Source organism: Siniperca chuatsi, linkage group LG14 (genome assembly GCF_020085105.1).
Source record: "Siniperca chuatsi isolate FFG_IHB_CAS linkage group LG14, ASM2008510v1, whole genome shotgun sequence".
Taxonomy (NCBI): Eukaryota; Metazoa; Chordata; class Actinopteri; order Centrarchiformes; family Sinipercidae; genus Siniperca; species Siniperca chuatsi.
In genome coordinates, this window is record NC_058055.1 from 18,547,778 (window position 1) to 18,563,305 (window position 15,528).

Below are 15,528 nucleotides of genomic sequence, written 5' to 3' on the forward strand. Positions count from 1 at the left end.
TTTAATTTTCACCAAACAGATATGCCCAGTTCTTCTCAGCTCAGTCTTGTTCAGGCCAATATGCTAGCCAGTCGAATCAACCCAGATGGAGGGAGAGCCAAGGTACATCTCAGGGGAGGTCTGCCTCAGTGGAGAGTCTCTTGGACCAGCCAGAACCACCCAGTTTCTTCAGGAACAGATCCACATCCACACCACATTCAATTGAGGTAAATGTGCTCAAATTGAGATACTTAAAAATATGACACATATCTGTGACAATAAGGTGTTGTATGACCATCTAGCTGTCTGTTAAGCTTTCTATCACAAGTATATTAATTTAACTTTCCAGTCGAAAAAGTCAGAAAAACTTCAGTCAAAGAAAACAAGATATTTATTAATTTACATCTGGCTCTTACTGCAGTATTTCTTCTGGTTCTGCAGGTACATGTCTTTGAGAAGGATCCATTACCAGTTAATACTATGGAAACGTGGAGGTATGTACCAGCACTGCAGACAAATTGGGACATTTTTATTGGTTTTAGGTCAGGAGAGTATTAGGTCAGTGATGTGTGTGCTGCGGCACAGACTATAATCTTCACTTGATTCATTGTGGCACTGGAAAGTCAACACCCACCTGCTCCAGCAAACCAACATTCCTTTGAAAAGATTTATGCATGGACTGTAAAAGAAAAAGAACTGACTGAGCCACTGGCCTATTTCTCAAAACTTTATTATGATTTGTAGGAATATCAAATTATTGTTGCCAGTCTAGAAATAACATTTCCCAGAGCCCTTGTATGACGCATATGTATTTATTTGGATTTAATCATTTTTGTTTTAATTTAAAGGCTAAGACCTTTGTTAACTTAACTTTGTTTTAAAGTTATCATAGTTGTATGAATTGTTGGCTTATGTTACACATACAAACACTGAATGTCAATGTCAGTCCCCAGAAGGATACCACTGAGGACCCCATAATAAAGCCAGCCCCTGAGGGCCAGCAGCGTGTCCGTGTGGTTGCACAGAGGGGGAAGTCCATGGAAGAGCTTGGGGCATCAAAGTTAACAAAACTGTCAGCCCTGAGTAAAAGTTCTGAGCAGCTGGATCAACTGTGGAGGTATTCAACTGGACCAGGAGGACCGGCAAGAGACAAGAGGAGTGTTCCATTCTTTGCTGAAGTCAGAGAAGCCCAGGGGCAGGACAGAGGGAGGAAGAAACAATATGTAACAGAGCAAGCGGGAAAAGAAGCAGAGATTGTTGGTCAGAAGAACACTCAGGGACAGACACAAAACCAAACCCAGAAAAAGTCTTTGTTGAAGCAGAACTCAGAACCAGGGGAGGATGCCATAGTAGGAACAAGGAACTCAAGTAGATCCACCTCCCCGGCCTCCTGCTCCTCTTCCCGGGCCAGGGTTCTCTCTGGACCTTCTGGATCTCACGGCCCTGTCACACATGATGATTTCAGGTCCAGTAGACCGCCCAGTGAGACATCATCTAACCCACCTTCCCCCAGAGGTCTAGAGACCAGTGAGAGGGAGATCAAATCCACCTCGTCCACCCCCACCCAGACAAAGCTTCCTTTTGAAAACAGGCCTAGCTCCAGGTAAGATTAGACTCCATACCAATGCAGCATTTGTTTCCTCTGTGAAATAATTTGATTAATTGAACATGTCACACCTCTTTCTTCCACAACTTCCTGACCTTCATATATACACATATAGGGTGGATATCATCCTTCAGCTACCTAGCTAGGCTAAAACAAACCCTTAAAAGGTGTTTGTGATTCTGCAAATGCGATTTTGGCGAGCTGTGATTCTTAACCATAATTTGTTTAACTTCCATTAGAGTTAGGACTTCTCCTTCTCTGACTGGATCAGAGAGAGAGCAGTCGGTGGATGAACCAAGCAATGACGCCCTGCCACCTGATTCAAACCATGAAGTGTCTCTGAGCTGCGGCGTCACTACAGATCCGTCGCTGTGGATTATCCCTCCAGAAGAAGAGATCAAAGAGGAAGTCCAGACTTCACTGCTGACAGACAACGTTTTTGACGACGAGTCCAGCTCGGCCCCTCTGACGCAGACAAGTGAAACCTCTGTGTCTCCCTGCACCTCGGTCTATGACACAGACATCATTCAGCAGGTGGAAGAGGAGAAAACCCCAGAAACGGAAGATGAGAAATCGGGAGAAAACCAGGAGATGGAGGAGCGGGGAACACCAGAGGGAGAGACGGAGAGCCTGGCGAGGCCTGTGGAGAGACCTCAGTGGGAGGAGCTTGTAGAAGCAGTGGTCAAGGCCGACCAATCGCTGGCCAGAGTGCTCTACCCACTGGCCAATCGTAAGACGGCACTGATGCTGATGGAGCAGCTGCTGTCAGAGGACACGCTGCTGATGGAGGAGCACTACAAGAAGAAACAGGAGCAGAAAGGAGCTGCAGAAAGGTAAATGTTAATGTCCTGGAACATAACACTTAGAGGTTAAACCAAGCTCTGGTAGTCATAAATAAACACCAACTAGTTTCCACTAACCGAGAATGGAAATTTTACTGGCCTTTTGAGAGTATTTTACTGCATGAGTTAGAGAAGACAACACACTCCTGAGAAGACTTATTCTGAAATGATGAATATGACAAAAATTTGTGAAAAATAATGATAATTAGACTTGTTTTCTAAATTTCCCAAATCCTTGACTTTCCATCCTTTCAGGTGGCTACATAACCCTTTATCTTGTATATACACAGCTGTGTAGATGGAAAGAATAATCCATCTCACTCACAAGTTAATTAGTTCCTAGTTTAATGTTTCTCTCTGAAACTTGATACCGGTTCAATGGCCAAAGAACTGAGCTCCACCGGTGCTGTGTTACCTTTTGTTGCATCACATGCACAGACACACCTGGCTATCTGCTCACTGCTGTGCATGCACTCAGATTTCTGCTGGTGTTAGCACACTTCAGATACATAGAGAGAATGTGCAGTTGCATTTCAGTGTTTTGAAATAGGTAAATAACAGTGGGGCCTTGCTCAGAGTATAGGCAATGTGAAAACACTATAGGTGGCACAGCTGCAACTGGAATTCAATTTCAGCATTTCTATGCTGAATTGTGATGACAGGAATCATCAAGGAAGCTAGCTTGATTTAACCACATGTTTCTTTTTCTAGTGCTGAAACGGTCGAAGGGGCTGAACCATCTCCTTGTCTTTCTGCTCCTGACAGCCTTAAACCTCAGAGTACAGACCTGCAGAGCAAAGCTGACGTAACTAAGAAGAAGGTAATTATTCATTTATGCAAAATAGTGGATGGTTTTTGTCCAAAGTACCTCACAGCAAGTAATGTGAATATTTTAATCATTTTAGACGTGGAAGTGATCGTTCACAGTCAAAACAGAAATAAACCGTTGCCACACCAAAACAAAATGAGACCAATGTGTAACCAAAAATTTACAACTTTACTGAGAACAAGACAATATATGATGTCTAAAATCGTCACAGCTTTGTTGCATGTACATTAAAGATGACACGAAACCAGACAGGACAGCAGAACAAACATGACTTTTGAACGGTGGTCTTGTTCTGTTTTTCTTTTTAGATCAGAAACTCTGTAGTGATTTCATATTGATACCATCTCACTGCTATTTGGCCTCAAGTGGACTCATTTCAGACTGAGATAGTTCTGTCTCTCTTATCACATGATGTACTGTCTACCTCTTATCAGTGTCTCCTGCTTGCCTAATGTTTGGCTTAGCGCATAGCCTTCCCCTCTTCCTGACTGCCTTCCACATTCACTCTTATAACAATATACCTTTATCCATGATCCTATGATAGCAAATGTGAAATGAATATATTGATTGGTTGGCAATCTATAATTTGGCCCCGTTTCACCATGTGTATCTGTCCTGTAACATCATTGCCTAACATCTCACACATTACCTTCTCTGCTTGAATTAACAGTGTCTGTTAGTGTCTTATATCGAGGCGCGTCTGCGTTCTCTGGAAGACACGCGTGGAGCCCTCCAGACAGAGATTCAGGAGAACGTTGCCCACGGGAAGGCCCTGGAGGTACTGGTCCGTGAGCAATGTCTGCCCGTGGAGCTGGAGAGGTACAACCTGTTCATAGGAGACCTGGAGAGGGTGGTCAACCTGCTGCTGTGCCTCTCTGCTCGGCTGGCCAGGGTACAGAACGCCCTGAGCACCGTGGACGAACACACAGATGCTGAGGAGAAGGTGAGGAACCAAAACATTTGTTTTTGTTTCAGCCCCTTTCTTTGGAGATCAATAGGTTCATAAATGTAAGTTTTGAGGTTCTGTCACAAGAGCATTTTCTTCTTTATTAATTTCTGTATGCTATGAAAACCATCATGCAAAAACTTGAAAGTTGCCCTGGATGAGTAATATATATGAATAAGAATATATTGCTTTTTGTTTTTGTTTGTCAAAGTTGCATAATTGTCTGATGGTAATACACTTGCCTGCGGGGACTGTTTTGAAAACTTTCCTTGTTGGTGCGTTCAATTACCCTCCGAAACCTTTTTTTAATGCAAGAAATAACCACACTCACATAATCCTTTCATGCATTTTTGCTTTTTGTTTGTCTTTGTCTTATGTGTGTTGTGTTTATAGCAGCCAGTTCTCAAATAGATTGTAATTATTCACATCTCACATCACGTCAACTAATTAAAATCATGGAGCCAAAACATCAAACTATGAATCAAAATTGTATAAATCTAATCTAAATGCATCCATGCTGCCCTTTGTTTCTGTGCCTCTTTCTCAGTAGAGAGCACTAATATTGTGAATGAATCTAAGGCATATTCAGTCAGATAAGATGTGATAAAAATCTACTGATGTACTGATCCCTTTTATGCTCCTGTCTTTTCCCCCTGGAGTTGTTTACACATACTAATACATGCGGGTAAAAGCGAGTGCTCTGGGGGTAATATTATCTCATGTCGCCTTGCGGATCTCATGATTTACTGCAGCGCATTTAGAGCTTCTGGCGAAAAGATGACCATGAGTGTTAGAAGTGTGTGGCTGCTCCCATGCCCTCAGCAATACTCTTGTTCTGCTTACTTTAGAACAGCAAACATGTCACTTGTGAAAAGTTGAAGGGCGACTTTAATGGGGTCAAGGTTTCTCACTGTGTGGAATTCAAAAAATGTTGTTGGGTTTATCTGTGTTTGATTGCCAATTTTTAGCTTATTTGTGTTTGAGCCAAATGGTTTATCAGACATTTGAAGATTATTTTTGATATACTGCAGTTTGACTGGACTTTTTGGTTTGATAGACTGAGAAATAATTACTTGAATTTCATCATGCTGCATCTGAGGTAGCTACATTTAGGTCTTTATTTCAAATATATACGATTTACTTCATTCTGAATTACAGTCAAGGACTTGGTCTCAAATATTATCATGAGTGGTGTTACCAGATCTGACTTCAGCTCTGTGCTTTGCTTTGTTTTCCCTCTGAATATCCTGTTTCATCATGCTGCCCAGTATTTACAGCATCAATTTATGTTTGCATGGACGCATAAGAATTCTAGATTTATCCCTGAAAGGGCTCCTTGTTAGTCTGTACATCTGCAAAAGCCCAGCTGAACGTGGTGCATACTGAGGACTTGTTAGAGGCTCATTTGTTTTCTTGCTGTTATCAGCAACACTGGTATTTACACTGACTCACCGAAACTCTAGCCCGGTTTCGGTGACATTTGTACCTACCCTGCCCTCTGTTGACATAAGGAAACACTGCACCTCCTGTCCTCTGGCTGTTTGAAACATGGTCACACAACTTTCACAGCTCTCTATTACATCGAACGAGATATTACCTTTTAATTAAACCAACAAATATATCCCAAAATATTACGTGGTTAGAAAATCAAGCTTTTTGACGTGATTAATTTTCTGATTTTCAATCAGCAAGTCCTCTCAAATTCTGTGTTTGTATGAGTGTGCTTACAGCAGGATATTTACTTATGCATTTCATATTATGAGCATGGGTCTAATGCTCTGCAAGGCATGAATTCAACACCAGAATAAAGTTAAAATTTCAGACCTAACAAATATTTCTTAGTCCCCAGCAATCCCATGTAAGATAGAAAGGAAATGTAACCTGTCTCTGTCTCTGCACTCAGCAATCTCTGGACAGTCGCCACCGTCTGCTGTGCAAACAGAGGGAGGACGCCAAAGATCTGAAGGATAACCTGGACCGGAGAGAGAAGCTGGTCTCCACCTTCCTGACGCGTCAGCTGTCCGCCGAGCAGCTGCAGGACTACCGCCGCTTCGTCCAGACCAAGGCCTCGCTGCTCATCCGGCAGAAGGACCTGGAGGAGAAGCAGAGGCTGGGAGAGGAGCAGCTGGAGGCCCTGTCCAACAGCCTGAATCTGTGAAGGGAGGAGCAACGAAAGCACTGATTTCTTCTTTCTTGACTTGCCTTGAAGGAGGGATGGCTTGTTAAAAAAAACAAAAGAAGAAGAAGAAGACATGTAGAGAGTTTTGGCTGTACTTTTTCTGGCTCAGTTTGCCACATAGACACATAAGGCATGGATTATAAGTGGTCCAGCTGGTATCTCCAACCCTTTGCACCCTTTCATGACTTTCTTTTGTCTTTTAAAAAGAGTTTGGCTACTGGGGAGAACCCATCATGCCATCTGCTCTCCTCTCATAACTATAGGCCATACATGAGATGATCAATAAAGACTGTTGAGACTGAAGCTCCTTGCCGTTTTGTCATCTACTGAGGGTGTCCAGAATGCTCACCCAATCTCCGCCCATTGTCATTCTCAGTCTACAAAATCTGCAATGTGCATTTGAAGGCTTTTCCCAATATGTTGTACATGTGGCCGTTGAGGACTGAACTGTTTTTCTGTGTGCCTTGCTATTGGTGTTGCTGTGGTTTTCCATTAGAGCTGTTGGGTGGAAACCTTGCGTCCCCTGTTAGCAATTCAGCAACTGTCCTTCACTTATTATTAAGATTGTAGTGCTACAGCCCCGTATCTGCACCTGTGGAAACCTATTATAAGCTTTAAGATTGTATTTTGACCAGTGAAAGAGAGTAGCCTGAGAGGGGGCGGTGTACTGTATCATGTCAGTAAAATGTACAATAGATATAGTAGATTTAATCTTTTTTTATGTTCTTATTTTTAAATGTATTTCAAATTAAGGCACTTAAAACCAAAAGGGTGAATGAAAAAAGCACTTTGTAATGATACATAAATGCACATTTCTTCAGATCAGATTTGTTTTCAAAATAATCTCAAGTGAAAGCCTTACTCCATCCATTTAAACAATATTTTACTACTTTTGTCATTAATATTAAATAGGAATGTTGAAATAATGTTTTTCAAAAGGTACATGAGCACACCCAGAAACATTAAGGATTGTGTACAAATACTTTTCCAGCTAATTTCATACTTAACGTTATTAAGTCTTGATGATTTCATGCTGGAACGGTTCCTCATACGGAGGTGCTAAACCTCTTTAAAGCAGATTATTAGTAAGCAACAATTATATCACTGAGTATTTTCTCCCAATGTCCCTTTGTCCCTTACTTGAAATACTTTTTTTAAAAGAGGAAAGTCCACAATCTTCACTTCAGGTATCTTAAACTAATTTTCTATTCTCTACCTCCACAGCGTAGCCCCTTTTAGACACTTGTAGCCTTTAAGTTTATTTAAACTTGCACAGCTTTAGTTTAAAAGCTCTTCTTGATAGCCCTGAATTAAAACACACTCTTGAATCACATGACTTTCCCCCTATTTTTTAAAGAATCTCACATTTTAAAAACTACATCTGTGATTCTACATTAATATTTGTCATTAGTTTTTATAGTTGTATTAATTTCTTTTTAGTGAATCTTTAACCAGACACATCGGAGAGCTGTTGCTCTACGTCAGAATATGTGCAGCGTGTGTGTGTATGCTTGAAATCTTGAATGTCTTAATTTTGTGCGTGTAGAGATTAGTTGTTGAGCAGAAAGACAGAACTCCTCTCGGTGTTTGCCGTGCACGTTTTCAACAAAACTCCTATGAAGTCATAAAGTGATCAAAATGTTATCATCCCTCAGGAAATTATACCTGTTGGCTGTACTGAAAAAACGGATCCAGTGTCTGGGTCGACTGTTGTGTATATGATTTTTATGTAATATTGACCACAAAGAGGCAGAGCATCATCGAACAGCCTCCACACACATAAATAAATGCATTCACTAACTCAAAATGTCAAAAAAGTGGATAAGTGAACAACTAAAAGCAGGTTTTTCTCAGAAACTGGAAACCCTTCCATGCTGAAAGGTATTGTCATGTTTTTTGCTAAACAGTTTCACCACCTCCACCACCACCCCTAAAGCATTTCTCTGGAGATTTATTACTCTGCCCGTTTCAGTTTGCTAAACAAACGTATGTTTGTTTTGGGCCTTTGTGCTGACGCAGGGCTGAAGGGTTAGAAAGAAACTCATGTTGTTCCCTGCAGCCTGCTGGAATTCCTAAAGTATGCAAAAGACCAACATTTTGGAGAAAGAAAGACTGGGGGAGAGAGAGCGAGGAAAAATACTCCCACGAAGGAGCAGCATGTGGATAAATACTCATTTCAGTTTTTGCTATGTGTGCATACTAACAAACGTTTGGCAACTTCCTGAGTCATTTCTTGTTTCTGTCATTCAATCAAAGCAGTGTTTTGTTGAGGTCGCAGGAAAGGGGCCTGTTTTTGAAGTAGGATTATATTTGTTTAGTTGGGGATTTTGTTTCAAATACTGGTGTGACTGATACAAACTGAATTTGTTTTAAAGCCAAGAAGGAAAGACATATTTCAGCGAGTCCCTGGTGTTGGTATGACAGCAGAGACATTTCTAAATCCACTTTTTCTGCTATATTTCACACCTGTTTTCTGTTGGGTGTTTGAGTCGTCTTTTGTGCCTGTTTGGAGTTGTAAATTCCATGATGTTTGTAATATTGTGAATAAATTAAGCTCTCCCTCTCCCTCCAGTGTACCACATTTCTCCTTTTTCTTCCACAATGAACTAAAGTCAAAAGCATTTTTGCCAAAATGAGATACACTACATTTAACCAGGAGGAGTTACCTGATGCAGACATATATCCAACCTGTACAGTAAAAAAACTGGTACAGGAGCATCATCAGATTCCAAGACATGACATACAACACATAGAACTACAAATATAGGTCACATGAAATATTTATGGAAAGATGATGATTTATTAAGGCTTATGATGATTTATGTTTTGAGCAACTGTTCTACAATATTCAAGTTGTGACAATAGATAACAATGTCACGTTATTTCTCAACTTGTTAAAGACTTATTTACTGTCATTTTGGCTTTCCTCCACTAAAAGTTTCCTCAGTAGTTGGAGCTTTCCTGGATTTGTTGTTCTCTCAAGCTTATTTCTGCCCTCTGCAGGCACAGCAACACACTGTCACTGAACTGGGAGCATGAATACTGGTGCGTCAGCTTCCTCACTCCACACTTCCTCACATTTTATTTATTTATTTTTAAAAATTATTTTTCGGCATTTCTGCTTTATTGGATAGTCACAGTAGAGAAAAACAGGAAAGGCAGTGGAGGGAGAGAGAGAGGAGGGATGACATGCAGCAAAGGGCCCAGGCCGCATTGAAACCTGGGCCACTGTGGTAAGGACACACCCTTAATAATGGTACACGCTCCACCAGGTAAGCTACCGGGCCGCCCCCTCACATGACACATGACACACATTTAGAAAAATCCCACCATCTGGGTAGTATTTCATTGGTTTTAAAGGAATAGTTGGACATTTTGGAAAAATGCTTAATTGCTTTCTTACCAAGAGTAATATGAGAAGATCAATTCCACTCTCACACTGTACACTAAATATGAAGTGACAGCCAGCAGCCGGTATGCTTAGCTTAGCATAAAGACTGGAAACGGGGGGAAACAGCCTGCCAGCTCTGTCCGAAGATAATAACGAAACCCACCTACCAGCACCTCTAATTAAAATGTAATATCTTGTTTGTTTTTGTATGTTGTTGTGTATGCTATGCTAAGCTAACCACCTGCTGGCTCCAGCTTCATATTGAATGAACAGTTAAACTAAAACAACAATGTTAAACTAAAATATAGAGCAGGTCTAGACTGTACTCTTTATAATATTAATTACAGAGACCCAACAAATCCCACCATGAGCAAGCATTTGGTGACAGTGGCAAGGAAAAACTTCCTTTAAGAGGCAGAAACCTTGGACAGAACCAGACTCAATGGTGGGCGGCCATCCGCCGCTACCGTGTTAGGTTTTTCAAAAATGTAAGGATTTAAGAAAAACATCACATTTTGGAGCTCAAAACGGGACTGAATGATGTGTTGAGGGGAATACTGTATATTTTCAGCAGTCTGTCTTCCTCCTCTTGTGTCTCTTTCATGCCTCTCTGCCCTCGTTTGTTCAGCCTCACAGTGGAATCCTGTCCAGTTTGTCAGCAATAACAAATGCTTATTAAAAGGCATAGAACGGGGGAAAAAAGGATTTTATGTTGGCAAGTGGCAGAGGAAACCCCAGGAGGACAGTGAGAGACACCAGACAGCACTTAGTGAACTCAACAAAGTAAGCAGGGAAGCAGGGACATACAAACACAACTCAGGGAATTCTTAACAAGTAAGATCTTTGTCGACACTAATAATCAGGTTTAGCGTCGTTACAAAGACAGCGTAAGTGATGGAACATTTGGTGTTGTTCACTGCAGACAACAAACAGGATGGAACAGGATGGCCTGAACACTGCAGCAGCAGTTCTGTCACAGCGCTGGGTAATGAGGAGCTTTGCTGCTGATAATCACTGACTGTGTCCTTCTGTCTCAACAGGCATGCAGGGAAACAGAAACCAAACCAAACCTCCAGTTGGGAAGCAACATCTAGGCTACAACATAAAGGTGCACAAAGTGTGATTTAAAAACATTTTTTTTATTGCTTCATGCCACCAAATAACTGTTAAATCAACCATGACGTACAGTGTCTGCAGATCAGGAAGTTTGTTGATCATGTTGATGACTCAGTGATTATTCTGCCAGGTGCTCAGATTAGTGGCTACAAAACTCACTTTTCAACCTGAACTCTGAACTCTCTCCGCCCGCAGGAATGTCATCACACCTTCAGTCTCCTCCTCTAACCTCTGGCAGGCATTACACAGCTCAGTTATGAAGACTAAGAAAACCCAGACGGTAAAGCTGTACTGGTTTTGTATTAGCATGATTTATCACCTCTTTGCTACAGTAGATGTTTCTGTTGGCGCTCTGCTCTAATTAAACTAACTTAAGGCCTTTTCATAACTATCTGACACACACTGGGGTAATAGTTTACAATGAAAATGCATTCCAGACACTCCTCATTATATTTCTCCACTTCCTCCAACTTCATGACATGATTTTGAAAATACAGAGGTGACATATTTACACTGGATTGTGTCCAATACTTGAGTAAGAGAAGACGACGAGTTAAATCAAATCTTACTCAACATCAGCAGATGTTAATAAAAGTCATAGATCTTGATTACACTTTAAAGGGGTAGTTGGACATTTTGTTAAATGTCTATAGGTAAATAAATCTGAAGCTACAGCCAGCAGTCGGTTATCTTAGCTTAGCATAAAGACTGGAAACAGGGGGAAACAGCTAGCCTGGCTCTGTTCAAAGGTAACTGTATGGGATTAACTCCAGAAATGTGATGCATTTTGAAGTTTAAACTACCCAACAGTATATGGGGTTACTGCAGCAACACTCATAAATTGACCAATTTCAAAACAAGTATCTCTATTTTTAGCACTTAAGTTTACCACTCACACTTCCATATTTTCATTTTAACAAACACTTTATAATGTAATTTAACATTATGGCATTGCAACTTCTTTTATCTAAAGGATTTGAGTACTCTTTCCACCACTCTAGGTCTTGTTCTTTGTGATGGCCTTTCTCGCAAAGAACATTTGCTTAATAAAACCCTGAGGTTCAGAGATGAAACATCGTCTTGACGTAAAACAATGGATGCTGCTGGGGACGTGACATCATGAGACACGAAAGAAACAGAGGGAGACGACTGGAGGCGGGGACAAGACGAACAGCCGAAGAATGAGGCTGACCACAGGATGCTACCATTTCTAAACACTTTTTTTTAAAACTCTTTTTTACCCATTATTCTTTTCTCTCCCAAAAAAGTTGTAACTAAATGTGTCATCTTGGTTTTGAAACATTCAAAACCTTACTTTTATTCTTCTTTTTTCGACACCCAATTGATAACACACCAAATAAAATAAATGAACCAAGACAGACAGCAGACTGCTGCTTCTTGTCTTCATGTAACTGCCGGGGCCGGTGATGCCATTAACACGCGCTTTCAGCCACACACACACACACACACACACACACACAAACTCATTCCTAGTCAACTGCTCATCTGGCTGATTCACAGCTGTCTCAATAAGCCAGAAGATGGATCAGAGCCACATTTCAGAGATGTTTTGGCATGTACAGGGACTGTAATGATTTATCGAGCACCTGCACACTCCTTTATGAATAACACACCCATTTCTAGTAAAATATAGGCTATTGTAATTCAGTGATATCCAGCATTTGTTTGCTTCTCCTAAATGCATCACAGTGTTTAATACTTAATCTGTTACAAAGTGAAGCAATGAAGAGGCAAGTCTAAATCCTCCTCAGAGGCACAAACATTTCTCAGATTTGTATTATTTATATAAGGTTTGATTCACCCGTGAGTCGGCACATCCTCGATTTTTAGTTTGGGCATGTTTGCCTCTGGAAATCGAGAGGATGATCACTGCACGTCTTACTCAGAGCTGAAAACAGAGGAAAACAAGTCCAGTCTTGATCCCTCTGCTAAATCACATAGTCATAGACTGATTTCCTGTTAGTATTGATTCATTTTGATCAAATGTAGATTAAGAGAGGACATTTCTGAAGAGAACAGACATTTAAAAATCTAGTTTTGGAAGCGTGCAAACAATGTGACAATAAGTCTGATTTATTCCTTATGTTATGGAGTGCAGTTCATTCAAAAATCACAATAAATGGGAATATATGGCACAACTTTACAGGCAGTGGAAGCTCGATGACAAAAATGAAATTAGTAACCTCAATTTTTTTGCAGCTACATTACTGGTTTAAGTGCTAAATGCAATGGAAAATAAAAATGATTCTTAATTTCGAAAAACAGGAAATTCATATCAATCAGTCATTAAACACGTGGAAATTCAACACAAAATAAACATTATTTCTGTAAAATTGTTAAGCTCAGTTTTCATTTCTGAGTGTGAGCCTCTCCTGCAGAAAGTCAGGCTGAAGAGATGATGCCTTCAGGAGACCACAGACAGTGAGTAATAAGACGACTCACATGACCTCCTGGAATATTTTCTGAATCAGGTTTTATTTAAACCTGTAAATGCCACCTTGAGATACAACTCATACAGGTAACATCTCAAACTAAAACTCTTTGTCTCTAACTCAGAATCAATCAACCAGCTCCAGAAGGTGTCCCCTGATGCCATCATCAATTTAAATTTTGATTAAGTATCCCATTGACCACACAACCAAACTCTGCATATCATATCTGATAAGCATTTCATCATTTGTCATCTGCAAAATCAGAAAATATAAATAAAACATAAAAACAAGTAAGGAGTCACTGAGTTTTTGACATTGTTGAAGAAGGACCAGAAAATCAGAGGAATGCCAGTCAAATTCTCTTATGTTGGCATACTATTCCTCATGAAAATAAGACAAGAAAGAGTTCTGAGTTTACAATAAAACATCTGACACGACTCTGTGTCTGAAGCCGCCGCTGCAGTCTTCTCGTTCCTCGCTGGGATCATCGCTCAGGGAGTAAAATCCTGGCCTCTGCTTCTGCTTCTTCTTGTTGCCTGTCACGTGGGGCTGGAAGAGACGGCTTATTGAATGCAGGCCCTTGGAGAGATCCGGTAACAGGTCCAGCTCTTCTTTCTCATGCAGGGCCCTGTCCTGAGCCTGCTGGGCTTTGGGTTCGCCCAGCATCTCTCTCACCGTCCCAGAAATGCCTTTGTGCAGATAGTGGCGGGCCTTCTTCCCGCAGTTGTCCCTGATGCTTGGATCGGCCCCGTACTCCCCCACCAGCATGGCCATGATGTACTCTTGGTTGTGCAAGGCGGCAATATGCAAAGGAGTGTATCCGCCATGTGTTTTTGCATTGATGTCAATGTCAACTCCTCCTTGCTTGGATAGGTCGATAATCTTCACAAGCATGTTGCTGTTTCCACATTTGGCTGCCCAGTGCAGAGCGGTGAACCCTGACACAAAGTCCCTCTTCTTGGCCAGCTGGTTGTCTCTCAGCAGCAGGCCGTAAACCAGGCTCCAGTGGCCGGCGGCACAACTGACTAGCCATTCATGCTCTGACTGCTCCTGGGGAAACAATGAGGGGAACCTTGTCTCTTTGGGCTCTTCTGACGCCTTGGTGCTCTTCAATGTCCTCCTCAGCTGGGGTGAGCTGAGGCTGCCGCCTGTCTCCACTGCAGGGGGCCTTCTCTTGTTCCTGAAGGCATCTAGCTTTGCGCTTTCAGGGGGGTCATCTGGGTGCACTTTCAGTTTGTGGATCTCAACCCTGGTGACGCTGGGTGGCACTCTCAGAGGTAAGCCATATGGTTTGCTCTGGATGCTGGCTGGCTCATTTGCTGCACCCCTTCTTGGGCAATTATCTCCATTTGTGTCCTGCCTTTGGATCTCAAAATTCAGCATCCTTTTAACTCTAACATCCGTATATTTGCTCCTTTGCAATGCCAGCTGTATAGGAGAAAGCAATTCCGTAGGATTTTCACTACTTTCACCACTTGCCAGGTCTCGATCAGGTTCAGAAACAGCTGATCTCTCCCCTCCTGCATCGTCAGAGCTTTTAGTTTTCTCACTCCGCGCAGGTGGGCGCTGCTGCTCACCTGTCTGCGGGATCTCTTTATTTTCAGTCTTGTCCACACGGCTCTCCGCAGTCTGGGCACGGTCCAGCAAATGCTGATACATTTTCTTGACTACAACATACCGGACACCGTCGATTTCTCTGACGGTGGCGACGTTGTTGACAAAAGTCTTGAAAAGCTCCTTGTTCCGTTCTTTCTCTGCGGGATTGTCGCAGTCTATTGAACCTTTGAACTTACCCACTAAGTCGGATTTCTTCACTTTGCCCCCCTCCGCTATCAGCAAAAAGAGGACGGATTCTTGCGTCAAAACCATCATGAAAACTGTAGGCTGTACGCGGATTAAAGCCGCGCTGAGTCCTATTACACTTTTGTTCTAGTACAGTAGCCTTCACCTGGCCGCTCACTTCTCTCCTCCCTACCTGAGGAGTCTCTTTCCGGGGAAAGAACAGACGTGGATACAATTTGAATAATGTATGCAGATGTTTTCCTGCAGGCAAAGGGGCTGCCAGCTCAAAAAAGGCTTTTCAATTTAAGACTAATAATGCATCAAGTTGTTTCTAGTTTATTTTCTGTCACAATAAAAGTAAAGACTTTGGGGTGGGGTTTTTTTCTTTCTTTTTAAAAGAAATAG

At 41.7% G+C, this 15,528-nt stretch overlaps 2 protein-coding genes across 6 annotated transcripts in view; one reads left to right on the plus strand and one right to left on the minus strand.

Annotated features, from left to right (window-relative positions):
- Nucleotides 1-8,946, plus strand: part of shroom1 (shroom family member 1) — a 35,057-nt gene extending 26,111 nt beyond the window's left edge. For 4 of the 5 annotated variants that reach the window (XM_044223578.1, XM_044223580.1, XM_044223579.1 and 1 more), the window contains 7 exons: nucleotides 20-206; nucleotides 421-473; nucleotides 926-1,582; nucleotides 1,825-2,418; nucleotides 3,139-3,247; nucleotides 3,927-4,199; nucleotides 6,106-8,946. In XM_044223578.1, coding sequence (XP_044079513.1) covers nucleotides 20-206; nucleotides 421-473; nucleotides 926-1,582; nucleotides 1,825-2,418; nucleotides 3,139-3,247; nucleotides 3,927-4,199; nucleotides 6,106-6,360 — 2,128 coding nt within the window. In that variant the 3' untranslated portion in view covers nucleotides 6,361-8,946. The remainder of the gene's footprint in view (nucleotides 1-19; nucleotides 207-420; nucleotides 474-925; nucleotides 1,583-1,824; nucleotides 2,419-3,138; nucleotides 3,248-3,926; nucleotides 4,200-6,105) is intronic. The other variant, XM_044223582.1, reaches the window with a different exon arrangement.
- A 4,013-nt stretch (nucleotides 8,947-12,959) lies between these two features.
- On the minus strand, nucleotides 12,960-15,328 carry LOC122888701 (ankyrin repeat domain-containing protein SOWAHA-like). Its single transcript, XM_044223450.1, has one exon. The coding sequence runs from the start codon at nucleotides 15,211-15,213 to the stop codon at nucleotides 13,756-13,758; it is 1,458 nt and encodes a 485-aa protein (XP_044079385.1). The 5' UTR covers nucleotides 15,214-15,328; the 3' UTR covers nucleotides 12,960-13,755.
- Nucleotides 15,329-15,528: the final 200 nt, after the last annotated feature.

Bases quoted from the DNA above. Each gene is read 5' to 3' on its own strand.
- LOC122888701 (XM_044223450.1), bottom strand. From the start codon at position 15,213: ATGATGGTTTTGACGCAAGAATCCGTCCTCTTTTTGCTGATAGCGGAG.